Source organism: Myotis nattereri, assembly GCF_964212035.1.
Source record: "Myotis nattereri genome assembly, chromosome: 9".
In the NCBI taxonomy this organism is placed as follows: Eukaryota; Metazoa; Chordata; class Mammalia; order Chiroptera; family Vespertilionidae; genus Myotis; species Myotis nattereri.
In genome coordinates, this window is record NC_138084.1 from 42,038,939 (window position 1) to 42,064,903 (window position 25,965).

A 25,965-nucleotide genomic window follows, 5' to 3' on the forward strand; every position below is an offset into this window, starting at 1 on the left:
CCCAGTAGGGGGTGTGCAGGAGGCAGCTGAATCGATGTTTCTCTCTCATCGATGTTTCTAACTCTCTATCTCTCTTCCTCTCTGTAAAAAATCAATAAAGTATATTAAAAAAAAAATAAAGACAGCTTCATCTTTTCCAATGTTGCACATAATGTTTTAGGTGTTTAAGTACTAATGGGACACTGGAACAAAGAAAAGTTATATTTAATTTTATTATATGAACAAGGCATGATTTTACTAGAAGAAAAAACTTGAATTATGTGTACATCATAGGAAAATCATAGTATCTGTCAAAAAATACAAATAAGCCCTTGCTGGTAAGGCTCAATGGTTCTATTCCTGGTCAAGGGTATGTACCTTAATTGCAGGTTCAATCCCCACAGCAGTAGGGGGCGGGTTCTGGAAGCAACCAATCTATGTGTCTCTATCTCTCTCCCTCTCTTCCCCACCCCCATCCCTTCTCCCTTTTATATACAAAAAAAGAGGGAAAAATTTTTTACAATGCAAACTATGGAAAATAAACCTTGACAAAAATTTTAGCTTCTCAGGTGGTTAGGATAGCAGAATATTACTGTAATTTTTTATGGGAATTGTGCATAACCTCCTAGATGAGCATGTCAAAATCTAGCACTGTGGACCTGAAATCGTCTTTAAAAGGGCAGGCTTAGGTTTATAGAAGGTTAAAAACATTGTTTTAAAGGGATCTTTTGGTGGGATCTGAACTTTAACTTCACTTTGTGCTATTCAGCCCAGTTTTTCAAGGTCTAATTTATTATACAAAGTTATAGGATATTGAATGAGAGTGGTGAGCATTATGCTACAATTTGAACAGATCTAAGGGAGTTTATATGGCCTGATGAGTTTTCTGAAATAATTACATTGTATTCTGTGATGATAATTATAAAATGATAATTTTTTCTTCTTTTCAGCATTCTGAAGCAGACTCATTTTGAAGATGTTTAATAAGTCATTTGGAACACCCTTTGGGGGTGGTACAGGTGGCTTTGGCACAACTTCAACATTTGGGCAGAGTAAGTTTAAAAAAAAAAAGGTGGGGGAGGGAATCTTAAGCTATTCTTATTAAGAACACATCCACTTTGATGGCTTTAGAGAGGAATTTTATTTATACTTCCGTTTTTATAGCAAAATCTTTTTTTTTTTTTAAATATATTTTATTGATTTTTTACAGAGAGGAAGGGAGAGAGATAGAGAACTAGAAACATCGATGAGAGAGAAACATCGATCAGCTGCCTCCTGCACATCTCCCACTGGGGATGTGCCTCGCAACCCAGGTACATGCCCTTGACCGGAATCGAACCTGGGACCTTTCAGTCCGCAGGCCGACGCTCTATCCACTGAGCCAAACCGGTTTCGGCCCGTTTTTATAGCAAAATCTTTTTGAAGAAATGATCAGGATAAGATCTTGTGAAATTTTTCTAAGACTATAGAAAAAATTCTGAGTTTTCAAGACTTTCTGATCATCAGTAGGTACTTAAAATATTTTTATATTGGCCTTTTTATTAAAATTTTTTTTTCTTTTTTTAAAATATATTTTGATTGATTTTAGAGAGGAAGGGAGAGGGAGAGAGATAGAAACATCAATGATGAGAGAGAATCGTTGATTGGCTGCCTCCTGCACACCCCCAACTGGGGATGGAGCCCACAACCCAGGCATGTGCCCTTGAGAGGAATTGAATCCGGGACCCTTCATTCCATAGGCACATGCTCTATCCACTGAGCCAAACTGGCCAGGGCTTTATTGGTCCTTTTAGTAAAAAGTTAGTTTGTTTCTAATTTTCAGACCAGGAAATAACTTGTTAAATATTGAAGCCTACTGCAGTTATTGAATAACTGCTCTGAGATTTACTATATGAAAAAGATGTGATGTTCAGAAACAGAATTGTTAAAGTGTCTAATTCCCTAATTCCCACCAGCCTTCCTGAGATCCACTCCCCTCCCCATCCAGTATTGTGCGTGACACTAGTTTTCCTATAGCAACGCGTATTCACTCATTTAAAAATGTTTTGTTAAAATAATTTGTGTGTTGGTTTGTGTTTTTTGTTTTGTTTGTTTTTAATATTTTTATTGATTTCAGAGAGGAAGGGAGAGGGAGAGAGAAACATCCATGATGAGAGAAAATCATTGATCGGCTGTCGCCTGCACACACCACACTAGGGAACGAGCCCGCAACCTGGGCGTGTGCCCTTTACCAGGAATTGAACCTTGATATCCTGGTTCATAGGTCAACGCTCAACCACTGAGCCATGCCGGCTGGGCTGTTGGGTTTTTTTGAGGCAATATTGGTTAATAACATAAGTTTGAGGTATGATCTCTCTACACTGTAGCATGCTCACTACCAAAAGTCTAGTTTCTGTTGCCATACATTTGACCTCCTTAGCTTATTTAGTCTTCCCCTCAAACCTCCATCCCCTCTGCTAATCACCAATCTTTGTATCTGAGTGGTTTTGTTTTATCTTGTTTATTCATTTGTTGTTTTTGTTTTATATTATACATTAATGAAACCATATAATTTTTGTCCTTTTTTTGGTTTAATTTCACTTAGTTCAATACCCTCAGTCTCCATTCATAATGTCTTAAATACATTTTTTTAAATGTATATCTCACATCTTTATTCATTCATCCATCCATTGACACTTAGGTTATTTCCATATCTTGGCTATTGTAAATAATACTGCAATGAACATAGGAGTGCGTATATCTTTTCAAATTAGTGTTTTCATACTCTTCAAATAACTTCCCAGAGGAAGAATTGCTGGTTCATATAGTAGTTCTATTCTTAATTTTTTGAGGATTTTTAAAAAGCATAGCTACAAACCTCAATCATGCTTAATAAAAATGATAGAGAAACATTTTCAGGTGTCCTGACCTTGTAGAGCACTCTATATCTAGGTCCTTGATTTTTAAATTAAGAATGTTCCTAAGAGTCACCTTTTTTCCCTCAAAGTACATATTTCTCATTATAGAACTATGAATTAGGATCTTGGAGGTTGGAATCTAAACATATGTATTTTGAAAACACTTCCAGGTCATTCTGATGTTCTCTAGAAAATTAAGGACTGTTCATCCCATTGACTATGGAGTATATGATGTGTGAAGAGAATATTAATACTTTAATTTTGATGATTTTACTTTTGTATGTAACTCAGTAACTAGTTACCTTGGCACTCCCCCTCCCCCCCTTTTTTTAACCTACCTGTTGAAGTCACACCTTTTCACTTTGCTTTCTTACTTTACCTGGGGACAATGGGGAAAAAATGCCTGTGGCTTAATTAGCTTTATAATTAGTAGTCTGATGGAATTTTGAAAAAATTGTTTAGACAAGGGGGACAGGAAGAGATTAACTTAAGAACATTTAACCAGTTAACTGCCATAAGCGTCTATAGATGCAAGCGGCAGACCTTTTTTTTTTTTTTTTTTTTTTAATATATTTTATTGATTTTTTACAGAGAGGAAGGGAGAGAGATAGAGAGTTAGAAACATCGATGAGAGAGAAACATCGATCAGCTGCCTCCTGCACATCTCCCACTGGGGTTGTGCCCGCAACCCAGGTACATGCCCTTAACTGGAATCGAACCTGGGACCTTTCAGTCCGCAGGCCGACACTCTATTCACTGAGCCAAACCGGTTTCGGCGCGGCAGACCTTTTTTAATTAAATTCAAAATATCGTGGCATCCTGAACTGGTTTGGCTTAGTGGATAGAGCATCGGCCTGCAGACTGAAGGGTCCCAGGTTCGATTCTGGTCAAGGGAATGTACCTTGGTTGCGGGCACATCCCCAGTGGGGAGTGTGCAGGAGGCAGCTGATCGATGTTTCTCTCTCATCGATGTTTCTAACTCTATCCCTCTCCTCTCCTCTCTGTAAAAAAATAAAAATAAAAAAATATATACATACATACATATATATATATATTATTGTGGCAGTTACTGGATATGCTATATGCATAGCCCATAGACATACAATATTGTGGCTAAGGCCTGGGGTGGGGGAATGGTAGTTGGAGGGGGGAAAATGGGAGGACATCTATAGTACTGTCAATAATAAATTTTTAAAAAAGATTAGACGAATGGTCCTATCCAGATGTAGAATATTAAGAGATATCAATATTCTTTTTTATATTATCACCTGATTTAGATCTTATTTTAACCATGGATTTGGTTTTTTCAGATACTGGCTTTGGCACTACTAGTGGAGGGGCATTTGGAACATCTGCATTTGGTTCTAGTAACAATACTGGAGGCCTATTTGGAAATTCACAGACCAAACCAGGTAGGGGCTTTATGTGGAATAGAGTTGACTTATTTATAGCTGATATAGGACTTCACAAAGTGGCTCTAATATGTCTGTATAACTGTTTTTTACCCCCTTCCATCTCCCAGGAGGATTATTTGGTTCCAGTTCATTTAGCCAGCCAGCTACCTCCACAAGCACCGGTTTTGGGTTTGGCACATCAACAGGAACATCAAATAGCTTGTTTGGAGCTGCAAGCACAGGGACCAGTCTTTTCTCATCCCAAAACAATGCCTTTGCACAAAATAAGCCAACTGGCTTTGGGAGTAAGTAGGACATCATTGGACATCTACATTTAACAATCAGATTTCCTATTGAATGTGTTTTTTTCTTCTCCTTTTCCCTGTGCTCAACATCTTTTTCCCCCACCAGATGGCAGAAACAGAGGGAGAAGAAAACTTCAAAATATATTGAAAGTTTAATAGACTAGAAAAGGGGGGTGGGGGGATGTACATCTCTTCAAGAATGGAAATCAGAAAAGCATTAGTATTTAAGGGATATGTGAAGGTAGAGGCACCTGATAATAGAATGACCAGAGATGGGATGAAAAGCCAGGTTAGAGTGGTGTCGTAAGTGTTAAGACAGGAAAAATTATGAGGAGGAATGTGTGTAGTCAACAGTATTGTGTGGCATGGGCACCTTTTTATCTCCGTTTCACATTTGGTATGGAGAGAGACTAGAGCAGCAGTGACAAATACTGGCCATGACATGGTTATTTTCCTCCATTTCTTGCCCATGGCAGATATGTTTAATTGATGGCTTCTTTCTGTTTTAATCTAAATGTGATCTGGGGATGTTTCTCCACACAGCACTTTAGTTGAACAGATGTGGCCTGTGAGTTGCTGCCATTCCCAGCACAAGCAAATGGCAGAACGACTAAGTTACCAAACTATCAGTATGTTACAAAGGGAAAACTTTTGGGGGATGTTGAAATATTTAACCATGACAATGTAAAATGCAATCTAATGTACTAATTCAAAAGAGATGTATCTATTTACTTTATAGATTAGAATATGTTTTTAGAAAATAATTTGCCATTGAGAGTGCTTTCTTTTTAACATGGTAATTAGGATATCGCCTAGTATTAAATAATATTGGCAGATAACTTTCCATTACTTGCTGACATTTCTGGCTCTAAATAGATAACTTCTTTAGAAGTAGTATTTCTCATATTTTGCAAAATACCCCTTATAGAACAGTTAAATTCACTTAATTTTTTTCAATTAATTTTTAAAATGAGCCTTTTGGAAAAGTAAGATGATGAGAGGATCTACTTTCTATAAAATGATCAGCATGCCTACCAATTTTTCTATATTATTTTTCTGTGTGAAATTTTACATTAACCTGTTTAGTTGTCATAATAGGACCATTTGTATGTTTTAAACTTTCTGGTTATGTGTGGGTGTTTTAGTAATATGTAAATAAAATATACTATGGAGTCTGTTGTGATAAGATGCTTTCAGAAATACAAGCTCATTTGCCCTAATTGGTTTGGCTCAGTGGATAGAGCGTCGGCCTGCAGATGCAAGGGTCCCAGGTTCGATTCCGGTCCAGGGTATGTACCTTGGTTTCGGGCACATCCCCAGTAGGGCTTGTGCAGGAGGCAGCTGAACGATGTTTCTAACTCTCTATCTCTCTCCCTTCCTCTCTGTAAAAATTCAGTAAGATACATTTTTTTTTAAAAGAAATACAAGCTCATTTAGTATTAGTCTTGACAAGAAATGAGAAATGAGATAAAATTTATAATGAAAAAGAAAATAGTTTTTTTTTAACTTGTATTTCAATGATACCCAAGTAGGACTTCGTGGAAACTTAGTTGAATATAGGATTCAGATTTTTTTTAAAAAATGTTTTGTGATGCAGTGACTTTATTTTTAAAAAAATATATTTTATGGATTTTTTACAGAGAGGAAGGGAGAGGGATAGAGAGTTAGAAACATCAATCAGCTGCCTCCTGCACACTCCCCACTGGGTATGTGCCTGCAAACAAGGTACATGCCCTTGACCTGAATCGAACATGGGACCCTTGAGTCCGCAGGCTGACGCTCTGTCCACTGAGCCAAACCGGTTAGGGCTAGGATTCAGATTTTGTGTCACTTCAGAGTTGTGAGCTTAGAGTTGTGTGTGTGTGTGTATGTGTATGAAATACCTGCTAGTGAAAACGAAATTTGAAAGAGAAAATTTGAGATTGTGAAAGTACTGCTGTTCTAGTGCCACAGTTTAATTTCAAGATACCTTACAGGTTCTTACATTCTTTACTGTTACCATCTAATTTTTTCTATCTAATTTATAGATTTTGGAACAAGTACTAACAGTGGGGGACTTTTTGGAACTACAAATACCACCTCTAATCCTTTTGGAAACACATCTGGCTCCCTTTTTGGGCCCAGTAGTTTTACAGCTGCTCCCACTGGGACTACCATTAAATTTAATGTAAGTATTTTCTTCCAATTTTGTGGAACTTCTCTCCCATTTGTATATTTGTAGGATGAATCCTAAAATTTTTTCTCCTTCGAATTACGCAAAGTTTAGTCTCATTCTTCCCAAAAGATGTGCTAAGAACAAAATCTGTAATTAGTTGTATAGTAGAAAGGCAAGGTCTTGAAATATAAATTTAGATTATAATGCATATTTGAATTATATTCACCCCAGTCAAATTTGTATTCACAAGGTTTATTATAACAGGTAATATAAGGTTGAATTTGTACTAGTATTTACTGTGTTCATAATTTGGCCTCTGAATGGTCAAACATTCTTTATAGAAATAAGGAATGTGGGGCAAACTATAGGAAAATAAGACCTCTTCAAAGAGATACATGGAATCACTCATCAGTATTGTACGTTAGTTAAAAATAAAGCTTTTTTGTTGGTGAAATGGCAAAATGGGGCAATAGAGTTTTGTTTTGTTTTGGCTTTTTTGAGAGGAGTTGGATAGAGGATTAGAGCGGAAGCTATTGTTTACAAAAATATATGGAATACCACTTGATGTGATTGGTTGGAAGATACTTAGGATAGGCTTGAGGCAGTTAGCCTAATGGCAATCTGGCAAAAATAGGGATTGTCAAAAGTTCAGAAAGTAAAGAATTTCTCAGGCAAGGTGGTAAATTCATAACAGTACTGAATTTAGAATTCTTAATTTAAAATAAAAGTAAATACAAATGATAGAGAAAAAAATACTATGTGTTGTCTCTTAGAAAGTACAATAATTGAGAAAAGTACAGACATAAGTAAGAATCTTTAGTTGTTTCTTTTTCCTCATATGATCATAGGCGGGGGTGGGGTGGGGGGGGGATTAGGCTTCCATATTTGTTAAATGCAATAATAGTTATAAAGCAAACATTTCAAAAGAGGTCCATCTCAGAAATAGAGGTTTAAATGGGTATATTGGATAAACTGGATAAAGTTTTAAATATTAAATATCTTTTAGTAGATAATTAGATGGTTTGGTTATGGGATTAGTTTCTGGGTTTGTGATAACTATTACTGAGATTGATGTAGGGAGAGAACAGACATGCAGTGTATTTAGTCAGGCATCCTTGGAACCATCTCATTAGTAAAAGACCTAATGGACTAGTTAATAGGGTTCAATGGTTGCAGAATTGTGTCTGTGAGAGTAGGGATATCAAGCCTAGATTTATACATTTGCTTTAGACTTTCAAATTTGCTTTTATCTTCTGTTGCAGCCTCTAACTGGTACGGATACTATGGTTAAAGCTGGAGTTAGTACTAACATCAGTACCAAGCACCAGTGTATCACTGCTATGAAAGAATATGAAAGCAAGTCACTAGAGGTCAGTAAAATGCAATACAGAATATCAACCTAACCTTTTGATTCTATTGGAGAACAGCTTTTGAAATTTTTTTTTATTATTTTTAGGCTCAAGCGATTTACATTAGGTTTATGTAAAAAACGAATTATTTTTTAAATTAACGTGCTATTTCTAGATATGTGTTGTTTTAGGCAGGAGCAATATTCAGATTGTATGTACGGGCTAATTCTACTAATAGTGTATTCTGATTGGATGTTGCCCACACTACACTGGGCAGTGTGTGTCTGGGATATATGTGTGTTTTTTCATTTGTTTGTTTTTGTTAATTCTTACCTGAAGGTATTTTCCCCATTGATTTTTAAAGAGAGTGGGAGGGGAAGTGGGGGGGAGAGAGAGAGAGAAACATCAATTGTTTGCCTCCTGCCAAGACCAGGGTCGGGGATCAAACCCTCACCTCAACCCTTCAGTGTGTGGGCTGTATTGCTAACCACTTAGCAATACCAGCCAGGCCATGTGTGTGTTTTTAATAAACTTATGCAAAGTCGTAAGTATACAACATAGTAAGCTTTCACTGAGTAAACTACACTCATGTAACCAGGATCTAAAGACACAGCATTACCAGCACCCCTGAGGGTACCCTTTGTGCCCAACCCCCCAGTCATAATCCTCCCCTTCTAAAGGTAACCACTAACCTGGATACCCATGTTTTGCCTATTTTTGCATTTAAAGATGAAATCTTACGTTACGTGCTCTTACGTTTCTCTTAACTTTGAGATCGTCCATGTTGTTGCATGAAGTTAGTTTGTTTATTCTTGTTACTGTGTAGTTCTTTGTACATTTTTATTATCCCTGATTGTAGCTGTTGCTTCTTCTTACATCTCAACTGCATTTGCTTTTTTGGAGAGTGCAGAAACATCATGACTTGTGAGACAAAACTACTAAATTTTATCCCTTCTTTCCTTAAATTTTCTGAACTCTTCAGAATCCTTCATCGTTTAATCTGTTGATTTTTACATTTAGAGTGGGAGTAGACAAGATTATTATACTAAACTAGTGGCCTTCGCCCTCTCGCAGTCTGGGACCCCTGGAGGGATATAGCAGTGTACCACGCAGCAGGCGGCCAGGGAGGAGCCTGAATTGGGGTCGGGTGCCGCACCACTTGCACTCATCCCAACCTGCTGCGCCTGCTGCTGTGGAGTTGGAAGAGGCTTCCACTGTGGCAGTTGTGCTCACCAGCTGTGAGCTCGGCTTCTGGCTGAGTGGAGCTCTCCCTGTGGGAGTGCACTGACCACCAGGGGGCAGCTCCTGCATTGAGCGTCTGCCCCCTAGTGGTCAGTGTGCATAATAGCAACCAGTTCCAGTCTTTCCATGTAATGGTTGCTTAGGCTTTTATTATATAGACTAGTGGCCCAGTGCACGAAATTCGTGCATGGGGGAAGGTGTGTTCCTCAGCCTGGCCTGCACCCTCCCCAATTTGGGACCCCTCGAAAAATGTCCTGCCAGTTTACAGGGATTGGGCCTAAACCAGTAGTCGAACATCCCTCTCGTAATCCGGGACTGCTCTGCCCACACTGCAGCCACCACTACTGCCTCAGCCACTGCCTGCCCAAGATCCATGGCTGTGGGGAGAGGGCCCGCGCCCATGCCCCGCAGAGAATCAGCTGGGAGGGAGTGCTGTTCGCTGGCAGTGGGGCCAAGGACCGGCCCCTGGACCCTGCCAAGTGGGCCCAGCTGCAGAGGAGCCTGGATAAGAAGCTGAGCGAGCTAAGCAGCCAGAGGAGGAGCAAAAGGAGGGAGAAGGAGTTGTGAGCCGGCCCTCACACCCTCCGGCCTTGTCTTTGCAAATGCAAGTGGGAGCAAGCGGCTGTCCCTGGTGCTTTCTGTGCCTTATAGCTGCTCCGGTGATGTGACCAGGGCTGCATGAGCGAGCCAGGGGCCTCTGGGAGGGGGTGGGTGCTCGGGCCCAGCGTGCCATGCCTTGCGCTGGGGTGCGGGCGGGCTGCAGTGGCTGTTCTCTGGACCTTCTGGGGAGAGGCGCCCCAGGTCTCAGTTTTGCTGGCACCAGGGCCCCCTGGGGCTCTCCGAGGTCCCTTGCCAACTGCCTTAAGAGAACCTTTAAGAGAGGTTCCGGGAGTCCCGGTTGCGGCCTGGCCTGCGCCCCGCCCTCCTGCCCTCGGATCGCTATGGTGATCGAGGGGCGCAGGCCCTCCCGCCCTTCAGTTGCGATGGTGGGGGTCCAGGGTTGATGCCTGGCCTGCACCCCGCCCTCCCGCCCTTCCACCGCCATGGTGGGGGTCCACGGTTGCTGCCTGGCCTGCAACGCGGCCCTCCCGCCCTCCGATCGCCATGGCGGGGGTCCGGGGTTGTTGCCTGGCCTGTGCTCCGGCCCTCCCGCCCTCCGATCACCATGGCGATCAGGGCCACAGGCCAGCCGGCAACCCCAGCTTTCCCATGGCGATCACTGGCTGGGGGGTGGGGAAAGGCGGCCTTTGCCTACCCCCCAACTCTTGCCTGCCGCCTGGGTTGCCGATCTCCATTCTTCAGTCCTTCCCCTTTCGCCTCTCATCATTGTGAGTATGCAAATTAACCGCTATCTTTGTTGGCGGTTACCGCCATCTTGGCTGGCAATTAGTTTGCATATCTCACTGATTAGCCAATGGGAAGGGTAGCGGTCGCACGCCAATTACCATGTTTCTCTTTTATTAGATTAGACTAGAAGGCCCGCGCACAAAAATTTGTGCACTGGCAGGGAAGAGGGGTCCCTCAGCCCAACCTGTGCCCTCTCACGGATCACGCTGCCGCTCGCCCTGCCCGCCCCGCCCACCCCACCCAAGAACCTGCAGGCCTGGATCCTGCCTAGCTCAGATTCTGCTGCCACCTGCCCTGCCCACCCCACCCAAGACACTGCAGGCCCGGATCCCGCCCAGCTCAGATCTGTTGCCGCCCGCCCCGCCCACCCCGCCCAAGACACGGCAGGCCAGGATCTCGCCTTGGGCGGCGCAGCGGGATCTGCCTGCAGTATGCAAATTAGCCGCCACCTTAGTTGGTGGTTAATTTGCATATCACCCTGATTAGCCAATGGGAAGGGTAGCAAAGTTATGGTTAATTACCATGTTTGTCTGTTATTAGATAGGATAATAAAAAGCAGTGTACTGAAACAAAGCATTATCCTCAGATCTCTCATCAGCTGCCTGGGTGTCTCCTTTTTTTTTTTAAAATCCTCACTGGAGGATATGTTTTAATTGATTTTGAGAGAGAGAGAGAGAGAGAGAGAAATCAGTTGGTTGCCTCTGGGGATGGAACCTGAAACGTTTTGGTACACAGGACGATACTCCAACTGAGCCATCCAGCCAGGGTGCTACCTGGGTCTTTTTAATTATTTTTTTAATTGATTGGTTTCAGAGAGAAAGAGAAAGGGAGAATCAGATAAAAACATCAGTAATGAGAGAGAAACATCAATTGTTTGCCTCCTGCACACCCCTTACTGGGGATTGAGCCTGCAACCTGGCCCTGGAGGAATCGAACCCGGGACCCTTTAGTACGCAGGCCGATGCTCTATCCACTAAGCCAAACTGGCCAGGGCTACCTGGGTCTTTTTAATAAACTGATCTCACTTCTGTCAGCTACTGTTCTGCAGCCCATTTGCAAAGGGGATGCATTGAATAAAATCTGACATTCTGGGGTCTTTTTATTAAATGGAACACTGGTAAATATAATTGAGGTATGTGTACTATGCTGCCTCTCAGCAAACTTAATGATCTTAAGAGTTCATACACACAGATGAAAAAATTATAAATAGAATTTCCTTAAAATGGGACGGGTGGAACAAAAAAAAAAAAAAAAAGGGAGAGCCTTTTAGCAAAGGGCATGCTCACTAGTGGTTAGTATGCTGTTAACTTTATAAAAACTCCTGACGTTTTATTTTGGAGTTAATGCCACCTGCATGTCTAGTTTTGAGTGCAGTAAAATAGAATCTCAAATCACACTTATTTTCATCCTTTTCCAGTATTTTTTATTTGTTTTGGTAGTAGCAGAGTACGCCAACTCTTTTATATTGCCTTTTTTTGCTGGAAAATGTATGTTGAATAAAATTTTCTATTAAAAAAGTTGTTGTTTATAAAAGAAAATTCAGATTAAGATGGGTTGATTCTTTGGCCTGTAGTTTATGGAAAAAATGGTATATATTTTAATGTCCATTATACACTATTGAGAATGTTTTCTATAATGATACTAAATTAATGTCATTTGTAGTTTTCTGTTTTATAGTCATGGTTTTTTGTGTTACCATAGAACTTAAATAGTAAATTCAGGTGTTACTCTCCTAAATACATTTTTGGCTGCATAGTAAGATTGGAAATATGTTTTCCCTCTAGGAACTTCGTTTAGAGGATTATCAGGCTAACCGGAAAGGCCCCCAGAACCAGGTTGGAGCAGGTACCACAACTGGCTTGTTTGGGACTTCTCCGGCCACGTCTAGTGCAACAGGACTCTTCAGCTCCTCCACCACTAATTCAGGCTTTGCATATGGTCAGAACAAAACAGCCTTTGGAACTAGTAAGCAATTGAAATCATATTGGGCTATATTGAGGAGGGACAGACAACTAAAAGTAAACCATTACTAAAAATAACGTCGTAAGTGCTAAGGAGAAAAATAATTCAGGGATGCTGAAGGAATAAGGAGGGCCTGGTGTTTTGGGGGAGGTAGGAAGGCATACAGTTTTTTTTTTGTTCTTTAACTTTTTTTTCTAATTGGTTAAAGTATTACAAATAGTAGTACATATGTCTCCTTTTTTTCCCCATCGACCTTCCCCCAACCTCCCCTACCCCGCTCCCCCCCCCCACCCCCACACATGTCCTCACCCCACCCCCCTGTGTCTTGTGTCCATTGGTTATGCTTATATGAATGCATACAAGTCCTTCAGTTGATCTCTTATCCCCAACACTTCCCAGAGGAGACATACAGTTTTAAATGAAGATGGTTAAAAAGGGCTTTACTAATGAAGTAACATTTTTTGTTGTTAATACTCACCCAAGTATATTTTTCCATTGATTTTTTTTAATATATTACTGATTTCAGAGAGAGGAAGGGAGAGGGAGAGGGAGGGAAGGAGGGAGGGAGAGAGAGAGAGTGGCTGACTCAATGAGAGAGAATCATTGATCAGCTGCCTTCTGCACGCCTCGTACAGGGGATCAAACCCACAACCCGGGCATGTGCCCTGACCAGGAATTGAACCATGACCTGCTGGTTCATAGGTCGAAGCTCAACTACTGAGCAAACCGACTGGTCCATTGATTTTTAGAGAGAGTGGAAGGGAGGGGGAGAGACAGAGAGAAACATATATGCAAGAGAGACACGTTGATTGGTGGCCTCCCACACACACCCTGACCGGGGGCAGGGATTGAGCCTGTAACTGAGGCCCACGTCTACTGAGCCAAATCGGCTAGGGCTGATGAGGTAACATTTGGGCAGCCACCTAGCTGAAGAAGGTGAGGCATAAAGCTGTACAGATTTTTGGGGGAAGAACATTCCAGCTAGAGGAAACTATAAATCTAAAAATCTGTTTTTGCCAAAGGAGAGACAAGGGGAAGTACTGGGGAATGTAGGGACAGTATTTTGAAGGACTTTGTGGGCCAGTGTCAAGATTTGAATTTTTATTTGAGTTGGGAAGCCATTAAAGGGTTTAGAACAGCAGTTCTCAACCTGTGGGTCACGACCCCTTTGGGGGTCGAACGACCCTCTCACGGGTCGCCTAAGACCATTGGAAAACACATATATAATTACATATTGTTTTTGTGATTAATCACTATGCTTTAATTATGTTCAGTTTGTAACAATGAAAATACATCCTGCATATCAGATATTTACATTACGATTCATAAGAGTAGCAAAATTACAGTTATGAATTAGAAACGAAAATAATTTTATGGTTGGGGGTCACCACAACATGAGGAACTGTATTAAAGGGTCGTGGCATTAGGAAGGTTGAGAACCACTGGTTTAGAAAGAGAAATCATATGATTGTGAGTGAAGGATCATTCTGGTAGCTGCTATATTAAGAGTGGATTGTAAGGGGACATGGGTGGAAAGAAGTCAGTTAGAAAAGCTAGTGTTCTATCTACATGAGAGATGATGTGGCTTGAATGAGAATGGTGCTGTGGAGATGGTAAGAATGTCAATTTGACTAGAACTAATGGGATTTGCTAGTAGATTGATTTGATGTAAGGTGTGAAAGAAGTCTAGGATGATTACTAAATTACTTTATAAATATATTACTTTTGCAAAGGTAATACACATACATGATATAAAGTTTATGCAATACTTTTTAAAAAGTATTTATAACCAAAAATCTTTTCTTTCCCTTCCTAAGCCACCAGTTTGCCTCTGGAGAAATAGCAAAAGTTAGGCTTTTAGTAGATTTCTAGAGGGATCTATACAAACACACAAAAATACACTAATAAACACATTTTAAGTGGCATTTGACATTCTCTTCAGTTTTCGTATTCTGTGATTTCATTTAGCCACATATTCTTTGAGTATTGTCATGTCACACCCTATGCTAAATATCCTATATAATAAAAGCCTAATATGCAAATTGACCGGCAGAACAAGCGGTCGCTATGACCCACACCGACCACCAGGGGGCAGATGCTCAACACAGGAGCTTCCCCAGCCCACAGGCCCCAGGCCAGCCAAGGTGGGTGCCAGCGGGGGCACCCCGCCCTCCCCGATCACCCTGCCAGTCGCCTCCCTCTGCAGGAGGCAACCAGTGGTGGCAGCAGGGGGCAGGGTCGGTGAGGGGATGGCGCCAGGCCATCCAAGGCGGGTGCCAGTGGGGGCCTTGCTGGTTGCCCCACAGATTGGCTCTGATCACCAGCCAGGGCTAGGGACCCTACCCATGCACAAATTTCATGCACCGGGCCTCTAGCATTGATATAAAGAGAAAGCCTCTGTTCTGAAGAAAAACTTAGTCTAACAAGGTTAAAATGCACACATAGACTTTGAATGTAGCATGCTGTCTTCTAAAATAGAAGAAAGTTATGGGCCCAAGAAGGAGGATCACTTAGTTCAGCCAGGGTTCTTGGACTTAGTATTATTGTAAGAATTAAAGTCTGAAGGAAATCTGGAGTTAGGTGAAATAGGTTGGAAAATGAAACAGTTACTTGGTTTGAGTAGGGCAATAGAGATGTAATCCATATAATAAGACTGTTGTAGTAACTGGATAATGTGAGGTTCGGAGTGTTTTGCCCTCCATTTATTTTTCCTTTTCTTTATTTCTATTTCCTGAAAGGTACGACTGGATTTGGAACAAATCCAGGTGGTCTCTTTGGCCAACAGAATCAGCAAACTACCAGCCTCTTCAACAAACCATTTGCCCAGGCCACAACCACCCCGAACACTGGCTTTTCTTTTGGTAATACCAGCACCCTAGGACAGCCGAGCACCAACACCATGGTAAGGAAACAGGCCCTTAAATATCAGGTGTACCGGTTAATAATGTGGATTTTGTAATCAAAGAAAACACGATAATTTCAAGAGAAACATCAAAAGTGCTTTATTCAAAGTAATGTCCATCGCTAGCTACACATTTCCCCCATCTTTCAGGTGATTTGTGGATACCGTCCCAATAGAACTTTTCTTGTTTTGAGACAAACCATTCAGAGACCCAGTTTTCCACTTCTTTGTTTTGAAGTGCTCCTCAGAAAGTGCGTGTGCCATTGATAGGAACAAGTGGTAATCTGAAGGAACAAGGTCTGGTGAATACGGCGGGTAGGTTAATACTTCCCAGACAAGATCTTTTAGTGTGCCTTTAACTGGTTTTGAAGTGTGTAATGGTACGTTATCATGAAGCAAAATTATTAGCTGTGTCTTCTGGCCCATTCTCAGCGTTTTATGATCAAAGTGTGGTTCAGTATGATTATTTGTTGTTGGTAGCCGTCATTATTAACAGTTTCACCTGGTTTTAGAAGCTCATAATACACCACACCTTCCTGATCTCACCAAACGCAGAATTGTCTTCTTACCGAAGGGATTTGGCCTTGTAGTCGATGTTGATGGTTGACCTGGATCAACCTATGATTTTGTGCGTTTGGGATTCTCAAAATAAATTCACTTTTCATCACCAGTCACAATTCAATGCAAAAAAGACTTTCTTTCCTGCTGTTGAAGCAACATTTTACTGATGACTTTTCGGTTTTCCATTTATCTTTCATTCAGTTGATGTGGCACCCATTTTCCTTCCTTTAAAATCTTTCCTATTGCTTGTAAACGATCGGAAATTGTTTGCTAAGCAACGTTTACTCTTTCTGCAAGTTGTTTTTGAGTTTGACACGCATCTTCATCCAGTAATGCTGTAATTGTTGGTCTTCAAACTTTTTCGGTTGACCTGGACATTCTTTGTCTTTCGCATCTAAATCATCACTTTTAAAGCGTTTAAACCAGCGTTCACAAGTGTCTTGAGATGGAGCATGTTCACCATAAGTTTCCCAAAGTATATGATAACTTTCAGCAGCACTTTTTTTCAAAATAATGAATTAAAACTTCCTATAAATGCTCTTTTTGGCACGAAATTCGACATTTTTAAGCATAAAAATATCTATGATGTTAATACCTTCAGTAAATTTGACATACAAAGTTTTGAAGCTTGTCAATACAACAAAATAGCATACATATCAAATAGCATATCAACATGTGTAACTCCACCTATTGAAAAATACCCACCTTAGTAACCAGTACACCTGGTAACTCCAGGTCTTATTTATAGAGCTAAGTAATTAGGATTTTATCATGTCAAAGCAAGTTCTACCTGTACTACATTTCTTAAGGATTGATGATATGTAGTAATGGGAAGAGAGCAAAATTTTTGAATAATTAATACCTAGATTCTATTTCAGGCTCTACTCTGTACTCATTGAGAGGCTGTAGAGCAAGTCACTTATCTTTTCTGAGCATATTTTCTTATCAGTAAGAGCTGCTGGGTGTACTACAGTTTGCCACCCTGAAGCTACACTGTAGGGCATTGACTCCAGCCATTCTGTAGATTGTAGGAGAAAATAGTTATAAATTACTGGCTATATTTCAGAATGTTCTTTTAGTTTGTTCCCTTAAGCAGAGTCAGGCAAAGAAGTTTAATTAATTAAAATAAATAAAGGGAGAGCCACATCTCAGAGCCATATTGGGTAAATGCTTCTGTGTAGAAAGTAAAAGAGGAATTCCATACATCATTGCTAGTTTTATCTGGGGGCTCTTTTAGGGATGTATACAGTTAAAGGGAATTCAAAGTAAGCTTTTTTATTAGAATTCTTGGAATTTACCAAGAATTACCAAGGTCTATCTCTAATTTTTTTATATGTTCAGAGTTTTAGAGATACTCTGCCTGATGAAAAAACAAGTACAGCTATTCCCCCAAAAAAATCATCAAAATACTTGCAAACCGAATTCAGCAGCGTATTGAATAGGATTATATACCATGACCAAGTGGGAGTTTTCCCAGAAAACTTGGTTCAGCATATCCTACATACTAAAAGCCTAATATGCTAAGTGTCCGTCTACTGGTCGTTTGTTCAACCAATCAAGGCGTAATACGCTAATGATACGCTAAGGCCGCTCAACCACTCACTATGACATGCACTGACCACTAGGGGCCAGACGTTCCAACTGGTAGGTTAGCTTGCTGCTGGATCCGGTCCAGCCAATAAGGACTGAGTGAGATGGGCCGGACATGCCCTGGAGCCCTCCCACAGTTCCTCCCCAGCTGGCCAACCTCCCCTGTCTCTCTCTGGCCCCAGTTGTGCACCGGAGGGGTCCCTCAGCCTGGTTTGTGCCTTCTCGCAATCTGGGACCCCTCAGTGGATGTTGGACAGCCAGTTTCAGCCCGATCCCACAGGGGGAGCGCTGCTCAGTGAGAAGCTGGACTCACGGCTGGCTAGCACAGCGGTAGTGGCGGGAGCCTCTCCTGCCTCCGTGGCAGTGCTAAGGATGTTCGACTGATGGCTTAGGCCCACTCCCCTGTGGGATCGGGCTGAAACTGGCTCTCCAACATCCCCTGAGGTGTCCTGGATTGCAAGAGGGTGCAAGCCAGACTGAGGGACCCCACCAGTACACAGTCAGGCCTGGGAGGGACTGTGGGAGGTCTCCAGGGCATGTCAGGCCCATCTTGTTCAGTCCTGATCGGCTGGATCCCAGCAGCAAGCTAACCTACCGGTTGGAGCATCTGCCTCCTGGCGGTCAGTGCACATCATAGCGAGCAGTTGAGCAGCCTTAGCATATCATTTGCATATTATGCTTTGATTGGTTGTTAGGTTGTTCTGCCATTTGGTCTATTTGTATATTACCCTTTTATTATATAGGATAGGACTAGAGGCCTGGTGCACGAATTTGTGCGCGGGTGGGGTCTGGCCAGCCCACCCCAATGGGGGCCAACGGGTCAGGTCGGCAGGGGGGTAGGGGAGGGACGTGGGAGGTTGGCCAGCTGGCCCTGCCCCTTATGAGCCGGTTGGGTTTTTTTAAATATATTTTTTTATGATTTCAGAGAGGAGGAGAGAGGGAGAGAGAGATAGAAACATCAATCATTGATCTGCTGCCTCCTGCATGCCCCCTACTGGGGATCGAGCCTGCAACCCAGGCATGTGCTCTGACCCGGAATCAAACTGTGACCTCCTGGTTCATAGGTAAATGCTCAACCACTGAGCAGCACCAGTTGGGCCCTAGGGTTTCTTTTTATAGTGATAAAAGTGTTCTAAATTTAGAGTGTGAGGATGGTTGCACAAAACCATTGAATAGTGTATAAATGAGTAAATTTTATATGTAAATTATGTCTCAATGAAACTGTTTAAAAATACTACTTTAAATTGTCACTTCAACAATAGTCCATTAGTGCAATAATTTTCTTTTGTGAACTAATGCATAAGTAAAATATCTTAAACATTGGGTGATACAAGCTTTGCTTATTTGAAATTTGGTTCTGCCACTCCATAGCTGTGACATATTGGTCAAATTTTTGACTGCTCTGAGGTTTATTTTCTTTAGGAAAATTGCCCAGCTTTTAAGGGTTGTTGTGAAGAAAAGAAATGCTCTATGTAGAGTGTTAAGGATACTACTTATCACATAAACTTAAAAAAAGTCAACTATTATTATTTTTTTTAATATATTTTATTGATTCTTTTACAGAGAGAAAGGGAGAGGGATAGAGAGTTAGAAACATCGATGAGAGAGAAACATCGATCAGCTGCCTCCTGCACACCCCCCACTAGGTATATGCCCGCAACCAAGGCACATGCCCTTGACCGGAATCGAACCTGGGACCCTTGATTCCTCAGGCCAACGCTCTATCCACTGAGCCAAACCGGCCAGGGCAACTATTATTATTAATCTAAGAAAATCTCTTAAAATGACTACTGTAGGACATCTTTTAATCTAGGTTATCTTTTTCAGGGTTTATTTGGAGTAACCCAAGCCTCGCAGCCGGGAGGTCTTTTTGGGACAGCTACAAACACCAGCACTGGGACAGCATTTGGAACAGGAACAGGTCTCTTTGGGCAGACCAGTACTGGATTTGGTGCTGTTGGTTCGGTAGGTTTTTACATTTGATTATAATATGAAGATGTGTCTAAATCTGTTAAGGGAATTTCTAAAAAAAGATTTGACTTGTTTTTCAAATATTTTATTGGGTATATTATATGATTTGATACTGAAAAGTTATTAAGTAACTTTAATAGGTCACTTTTCAAATAGTAAGTTCCTTTTTAAACTTCCTTACCTCATGCTTGTGTGCAGTTTTACTTTTGATAGCAAACTATCCTCCAATTTGTTAATTAAAATTGTTGAGTCTAAGTTGAGATGCTTTCATTCTTAAATCAGGTAATTTTTAACTTTTTGTTCTGACCTGTTTTAGGTGACAAGTTGATAAGATATTTGAGAATTAAATATTTTTGGTATTAATCAAATTGTTAATTGTTGGTGTTTTTACAATTCTCATGTTGCTGGAGGCTTAACTGAATTATTTTCCTTGTTAAGTTATTTAAGTAAATTATAATTTTAGAATGTGCTTGACTTAAAAACAATAGTAAATTCTTTTTTTTTTAATATATTTTATTGATTTTTTACAGAGAGGAAGGGAGAGAGATAGAGAGTTAGAAACATCGATGAGAGAGAAACATCGATCAGCTGCCTCCTGCACATCCCCCACTGGAGATATGCCCGCAACCCAGGTACATGCCCTTGACCGGAATCGAACCCGGGACCCCTCAGTCCGCAGGCCGACGCTCTATCCACTGAGCCAAACCGGTTTCGGCAACAATAGTAAATTCTTGATTACCACTTAAATTGTATGAGAATTAGTATGAAGCAGTCAATTTGTATTATGTACCCATTATAAAAAGCTTTAAACATATTGTTGTGGGTAATTTAAAAAAATCTCCAAAACACGTAGTTCTGATTTTATAGAGATTGGAATATGTTATTTCTTAACTTTGTTTGGTTAGCTAGTTGAGGTGAGAAATTGTGAAAATTATATAATGCCTCTGAAAGTTATTTTTAAATAACCTTATTGAGATATAATCTACGTACCATACAATTCACCCTTTTAAAGTTTACATTCAGTGGCTATTTATTATAGTCACAGAATGTGAAACTATCACCACAATCAATTTTAGAATATATTTATCACCCTAAAGGGAACCTCATACTCATCACTTCTCATGGCCCCCAATTACCTCAGGCCTGCTTTCTGTCTATGAATGTACCTATTTTGGTCATTTCATATAATGTGTGGTCTTTTGTGACAGATTTCTTTCGCTTAATGTTTTGAAGGTTCACTTATATCAGTGGTTCTCAACCTTCCTAATGCCGCGACCCTTTAATACAGTTCCTCATGTTGTGGTGACCCCCAACCATAAAATTATTTTTGCTGCTACTTCATAACTGTAATTTTGCTACTGTTATGAATCGTAATGTAAATATCTGATATGCAGGATGTATTTTCATTGTTACAAATTGAACATAATTAAAGCATAGTGATTAATCAAGTGAGAAATATTGATGTGAGAGAAACATATCGATTGGTTGCCTCCTACAGGAGCCAGACCAGGGCCCAGGTCAGGGAGGAGCCTGCAACTGAGGTGCCCTTGACTGGAATTAAACCTGGACCCTTCAACAAAAACAATATGTAATTATATATGTGTTTTCTGATGGTCTTAGGCGACCCCTGTGAAAGGGTCGTTCGACCCCCAAAGGGGTTGAGACCCACAGGTTGAGAACTGCTGATTTATATTATAGAATGCTTAAGTTTTTTATTGTAATTGCTTCTACTGGCTAATTAAATACATGGTACATTTCTGTTACCAGGTTAAAAAAAAATAAATTTGATTCCTATATTATTTTTCTTTGCCTCTCTAAAATCTTCTGTTTGCTGAGGGATTTCCATTAACTTCTGAGGCTGTATTCATAATGTTAATGTTGCTCAGACTAGTTTACTTTTCTGCTAGTCTTTTTTTTTAAATATATTTTTATTGATTTCAGAGAGGAAGGAAGAGGGAAAGAGAGATAGAAACATCGATGATGAGAGAGAATCACTGATCAGTTGCCTCCCGCATGTTCCCCGCTGGGGATTGAGCCCACAACCCAGGCATGTGCTCTTGACCGGAATCAAACCCGGGACCTTTCAGTCCACAGACTGATGCTCTATCCACTGAGCCAAACCAGCTAGGGCTCTGATAGTCTTTATTCATCCTCCTCTTATCTTTTTTTAAAAATATTTTTTTATTGATTTCAGAAATGAAGGGAGAGGGAGAGAGATAGAAACATCAATGATGAAAGAGAATTATGGATTTGACATCTCTCCTTTCCTTCACACCAATCCCGCATACCCAAGTTAACCTCTATTTACTGTTTTTTATACTAAAATTTTCCCCTATATTCTGTTCTTTTTAGACCCTGTTTGGCAATAACAAGCTTACTACATTTGGAACCAGCACAACCAGTGCTCCTTCATTTGGTACAACCAGTGGCGGGCTCTTTGGTAACAAACCAACCCTGACTTTAGGAACCAATACAAACACTTCCAATTTTGGTACATATAAAAAGCAGGTTTGGCTCTCTTAAAGTTACACTGACTATACCACACATCATTCTCCTGATTCATATGATTGGGAATATTTAAAAATTCTCAGGTAAGCTATAGCTCAATGTCAGTATAAGAGGGAAAGATTTAAAATCCTGGACATGGGTTGAGATACAAGAGATACTCAGTTGCCTTTCCTCATTCATATATGTTTGAACTCTCTACTTTGGATAAAATGGGCCATTCAGCACATGCAGCAGTACTTTGCAGAAAGTTGGTTCTCTAATGGAGATAGATTTTTTCCAAAGGACACATTTTCTTTGGATTAGTTTCTTAAATCAGTAGTTGAGAACCCATAAATGAAACATATTTGGTTGAGATAATACATTCTGTTAGGCCAGGTTTTAAACAGGGAAGTAGTGCATAGAAACAAGAATGTCATGATTCTTGTTTTAAATGTTGTTTTTTGTTATTTTTTGAGATTTGATTATTTGAGTCCTTTTTGATTTTGTGGATTTTTAGTTATAGTTGCAAAAGCTTTATTTTTTATTGCACGTTCATTGTAAAAAATTCTGAAAATTCAAATAAGATTTAACAATAATTGACAAAACAAGCCCTAAACAATTCTTGGGGAAAATTAAAACCCGTTTAAAAGAAACATCATACAATATTATGTTAAATGCCTCTCATAACTACCAAATTAAATTTTCAAACAAATTCAACATTATTGTGTTAAATCAGATAATGGAAAGTTCATTTTATCACCAAATGAAATAGTGATTTAAATATTTGCTAAGGATTTCAGATACATCATTAGGTGCTGGATATCTGGTGGGATGTGAATGCAAAGACATGGTTATTTGCCATAGATCAGTAGTCACATAGTTTTTCAGTGAGTTTTTTTAAAAATTGATTTTAGAGAGGAATAGAGAGAGAGAAAATCAATGTGAGAAACATCGATCAGTTGCTTCCCTTACACACTCTGACCCACCACCTTTTTGTTTATGGGACGACACTCCAACCAACTCAGCCACACCAGCCAGGGCTCAGTGAGTTTTTAAATGATCTTGTAATGTACTGGAGAAAGGGACTATCTTAATTGACCATTAAAAGGTTATATTTTTTTACAGTAATATGAACTATGTGAAGTAGATATGTCCCTGTCAGGTTCCAATTCCAATATCTATGTATTTCATAACTCCTTTTGCTTGATCGCTCCTAGTAATGATTGTCATTCCACCTATAATTCTTTTTGATTGTACTCTGTGAAAGAAAGGTTTTGAGGCAGTAGACTTGGTTAACATGGACATTTATTTTGTGTACTTGTTTTTATCTACAGAATTAAGATGGAAAAGATACTTAAGCATTAAATCAGTGCTTTTCAGCCTTTTTTTTTTTTAAATCACTATCTTCTCAAGGAGCCATTTAAGACCATTTTAGCCCTTCCAAGAACCATTTTTGATCCCTTTGAAAATGCATACATATTTTTTTTAAGTATTGAATGGCTTTGTTTATTTTTAAATTATTTTTTTATTGATTTCAGAGAGGGCGGGAGAGATAGAAACATCAATGATGAGAGAGAACCACTGATTGGCTGCCTCCTACATGCCCCCTACTGCAGATTGTCGCTGCAACTCGGGCCTGTGCCCTTGATGGGAATCGAACCAAGGACCTTCAATCCACAGGCCGACACTCTATCCATTTAGCCAAACCAGCCAGGGTCATATGTTACTTCTATTTGACTTAGTGTTTGTGTACTTGATAAAATAGGCTAGACTTCTGAAATGTATTTGATGTTATTCCATGATTGCAGATTTTGGGTTTATTTGGAGATTTTTTGTTTTTGTATGAATATATTTATATTCATGTTCAGTGATTTGAAAATAAAAGGTCTCTTCATTATCTGATGTGTCTCACCAACTTACGTGCTGAAGTTGAATTGCCCTTTTTAAAAATTCCTAATGTTGACTGAGTGCCTGGCAATTAGTAGGTGCTCACTAACAGTTTGTTAAATGAATTAAAGAATGAATAATGGGGGCCCTAAGAGGAAGGATGCCCTGTAATTTCTAAGTCAGATGGAGGTTGCAGGGCAGCAGTTTTGTTATACTCTTGGAGGAACTTACTTCAGTATTGCTGAGAGATCCAGATCTAAATAAAGCTTTCTTTGATTTTCCTATTTTTGTGGGAAGTTGTCAACTTTGATTTTGTGGGCAGAGATAATCTTGTGATTTAGAAATAAGTCCTATAACAAATCTGGAAATGGAATAAGAGATTTGGGGCCATCATTATGTCATTGTCATTTATACTATTCAGTATGGGATTGTGCTTCATAATGGTAGTGATTAATCCACATTATTCAAGGTTGGGATACCTGCTACAATTAATTGGTGTTGCCAGATCATTCAGTTATTCTTTAGAGTTATCAGCTTGTTTTCTTGGTAAATACTTATGGACAAGTTTAAGTGACTATATGATAATGTCTGAATTTCTGAATAAATGGAATAGATTTAAGGAGGATGAAGATCCTTTGGGTATTGATAAGATGGTACTTAGCAGTAAATCAGTGGTTCTTCTATGCTGCTTTTGTATACAAATAGCTCCTTTAACTATCTTAGACATCTTTTTTTAAGCTGATTTTTAAAAATTGATTTGCGAGAGCCCGGCCAGTGTGGTTCAGTGGTTGAGTGTCGACCCAGGAACCAGGAGGTCACAGGTTCGATTCCTGGTTGTGTGCTTGAACCACAGTAGGGATGTGCAGGAGGCAACCGATAGATGATGTTTTCCTCTCATTGATGTTTATACTCTATCCCTTTCCCTTTCTCTCTCTCTCTCAAATATCAATAAAATCATTTTTAAAAAATTGATTTAAGAGAAGCATCAATTTGTTGTTCCACTTATTTATGCATTCATTGGTTGCTTCTTACATGTGCTCTGATCAGGGATCGAACCTACAATGTTGGCATATTGGGACAACCCTCTAACTAATTGCGCTACCTGGCCAGCGCTAAGCTGATTTCTTTAAGGTATAATTATATTAGTTTCAAATATACAACATAATGATTCAGTATTTATATGTATTGGGAAATGATCACCACAGTAAGTACAGTTAATACCTGTCACCATACATAGTTACAAAATTTATTTTTCTTGTGATGAGAACTTTTATGATTTACTCAGCAACTTTCAAATATGCAATACAGTATTAAATTTAGTCACCATGCTGTACATTATATCCATATGACTTATAACCAGAAATTTGCAGTTTTGAATCCCCTCTTTTACCTGTTTCACCTATTTCCCCACCTCTCGCAACCACTGATTTGTTCTATCATGATTTCACTTTTTATTGTCTTTTTTTTTGATTCTACATATAGGTGAGACCATGTTGCATTTGTATTTTTCTGTCTTTTTTCACTTAGCATAATGCTCCCAAATTTTATCTTGTTGATGACCAGATTTTATTGTATTTTTATCTCAATAATATTTTGTCCATATGTATATGTATGTGCGTATGTGTGTGAGTATATATATATATATATATATATATATATATATATATATGGATACACACACACACACACACACACACACACATTTTCTTTATACTTTTATCCATCTTTGAACACTTAGGTTGGTTCCATATCTTGGCTATCTATCTATCTATATATATAAAAGCCCAAGTAACCATTCTACCGGTAGCTATGATGTGCACTGACCACCAGGGGCAGACGCTCTGACCAGTAGGTTAGCTTGCTGCTGGGGTCTGGCCGATCAGGACTGGGTCAGATGGGCCAGACACGCCCTGGAGCCCCCCCACAGTCCCTCTCCA

At 39.9% G+C, this 25,965-nt stretch overlaps 1 protein-coding gene across 6 annotated transcripts in view; it reads left to right on the forward strand.

Annotated features, from left to right (window-relative positions):
* The first annotated feature begins 726 nt into the window (after nucleotides 1-726).
* Nucleotides 727-25,965, forward strand: part of NUP98 (nucleoporin 98 and 96 precursor) — a 94,640-nt gene continuing 69,401 nt past the window's right edge. For 3 of the 6 annotated variants that reach the window (XM_081098661.1, XM_081098664.1, XM_081098665.1), the window contains exons 1-9: nucleotides 727-1,031; nucleotides 4,187-4,288; nucleotides 4,399-4,575; nucleotides 6,603-6,742; nucleotides 7,993-8,100; nucleotides 12,453-12,633; nucleotides 15,369-15,532; nucleotides 19,511-19,648; nucleotides 22,007-22,145. In XM_081098661.1, the coding sequence (XP_080954787.1) occupies nucleotides 956-1,031; nucleotides 4,187-4,288; nucleotides 4,399-4,575; nucleotides 6,603-6,742; nucleotides 7,993-8,100; nucleotides 12,453-12,633; nucleotides 15,369-15,532; nucleotides 19,511-19,648; nucleotides 22,007-22,145 (1,225 nt within the window). In that variant the 5' untranslated portion in view covers nucleotides 727-955. The remainder of the gene's footprint in view (nucleotides 1,032-4,186; nucleotides 4,289-4,398; nucleotides 4,576-6,602; nucleotides 6,743-7,992; nucleotides 8,101-12,452; nucleotides 12,634-15,368; nucleotides 15,533-19,510; nucleotides 19,649-22,006; nucleotides 22,146-25,965) is intronic. The other 3 variants (XM_081098662.1, XM_081098663.1, XM_081098666.1) reach the window with 1 other exon arrangement.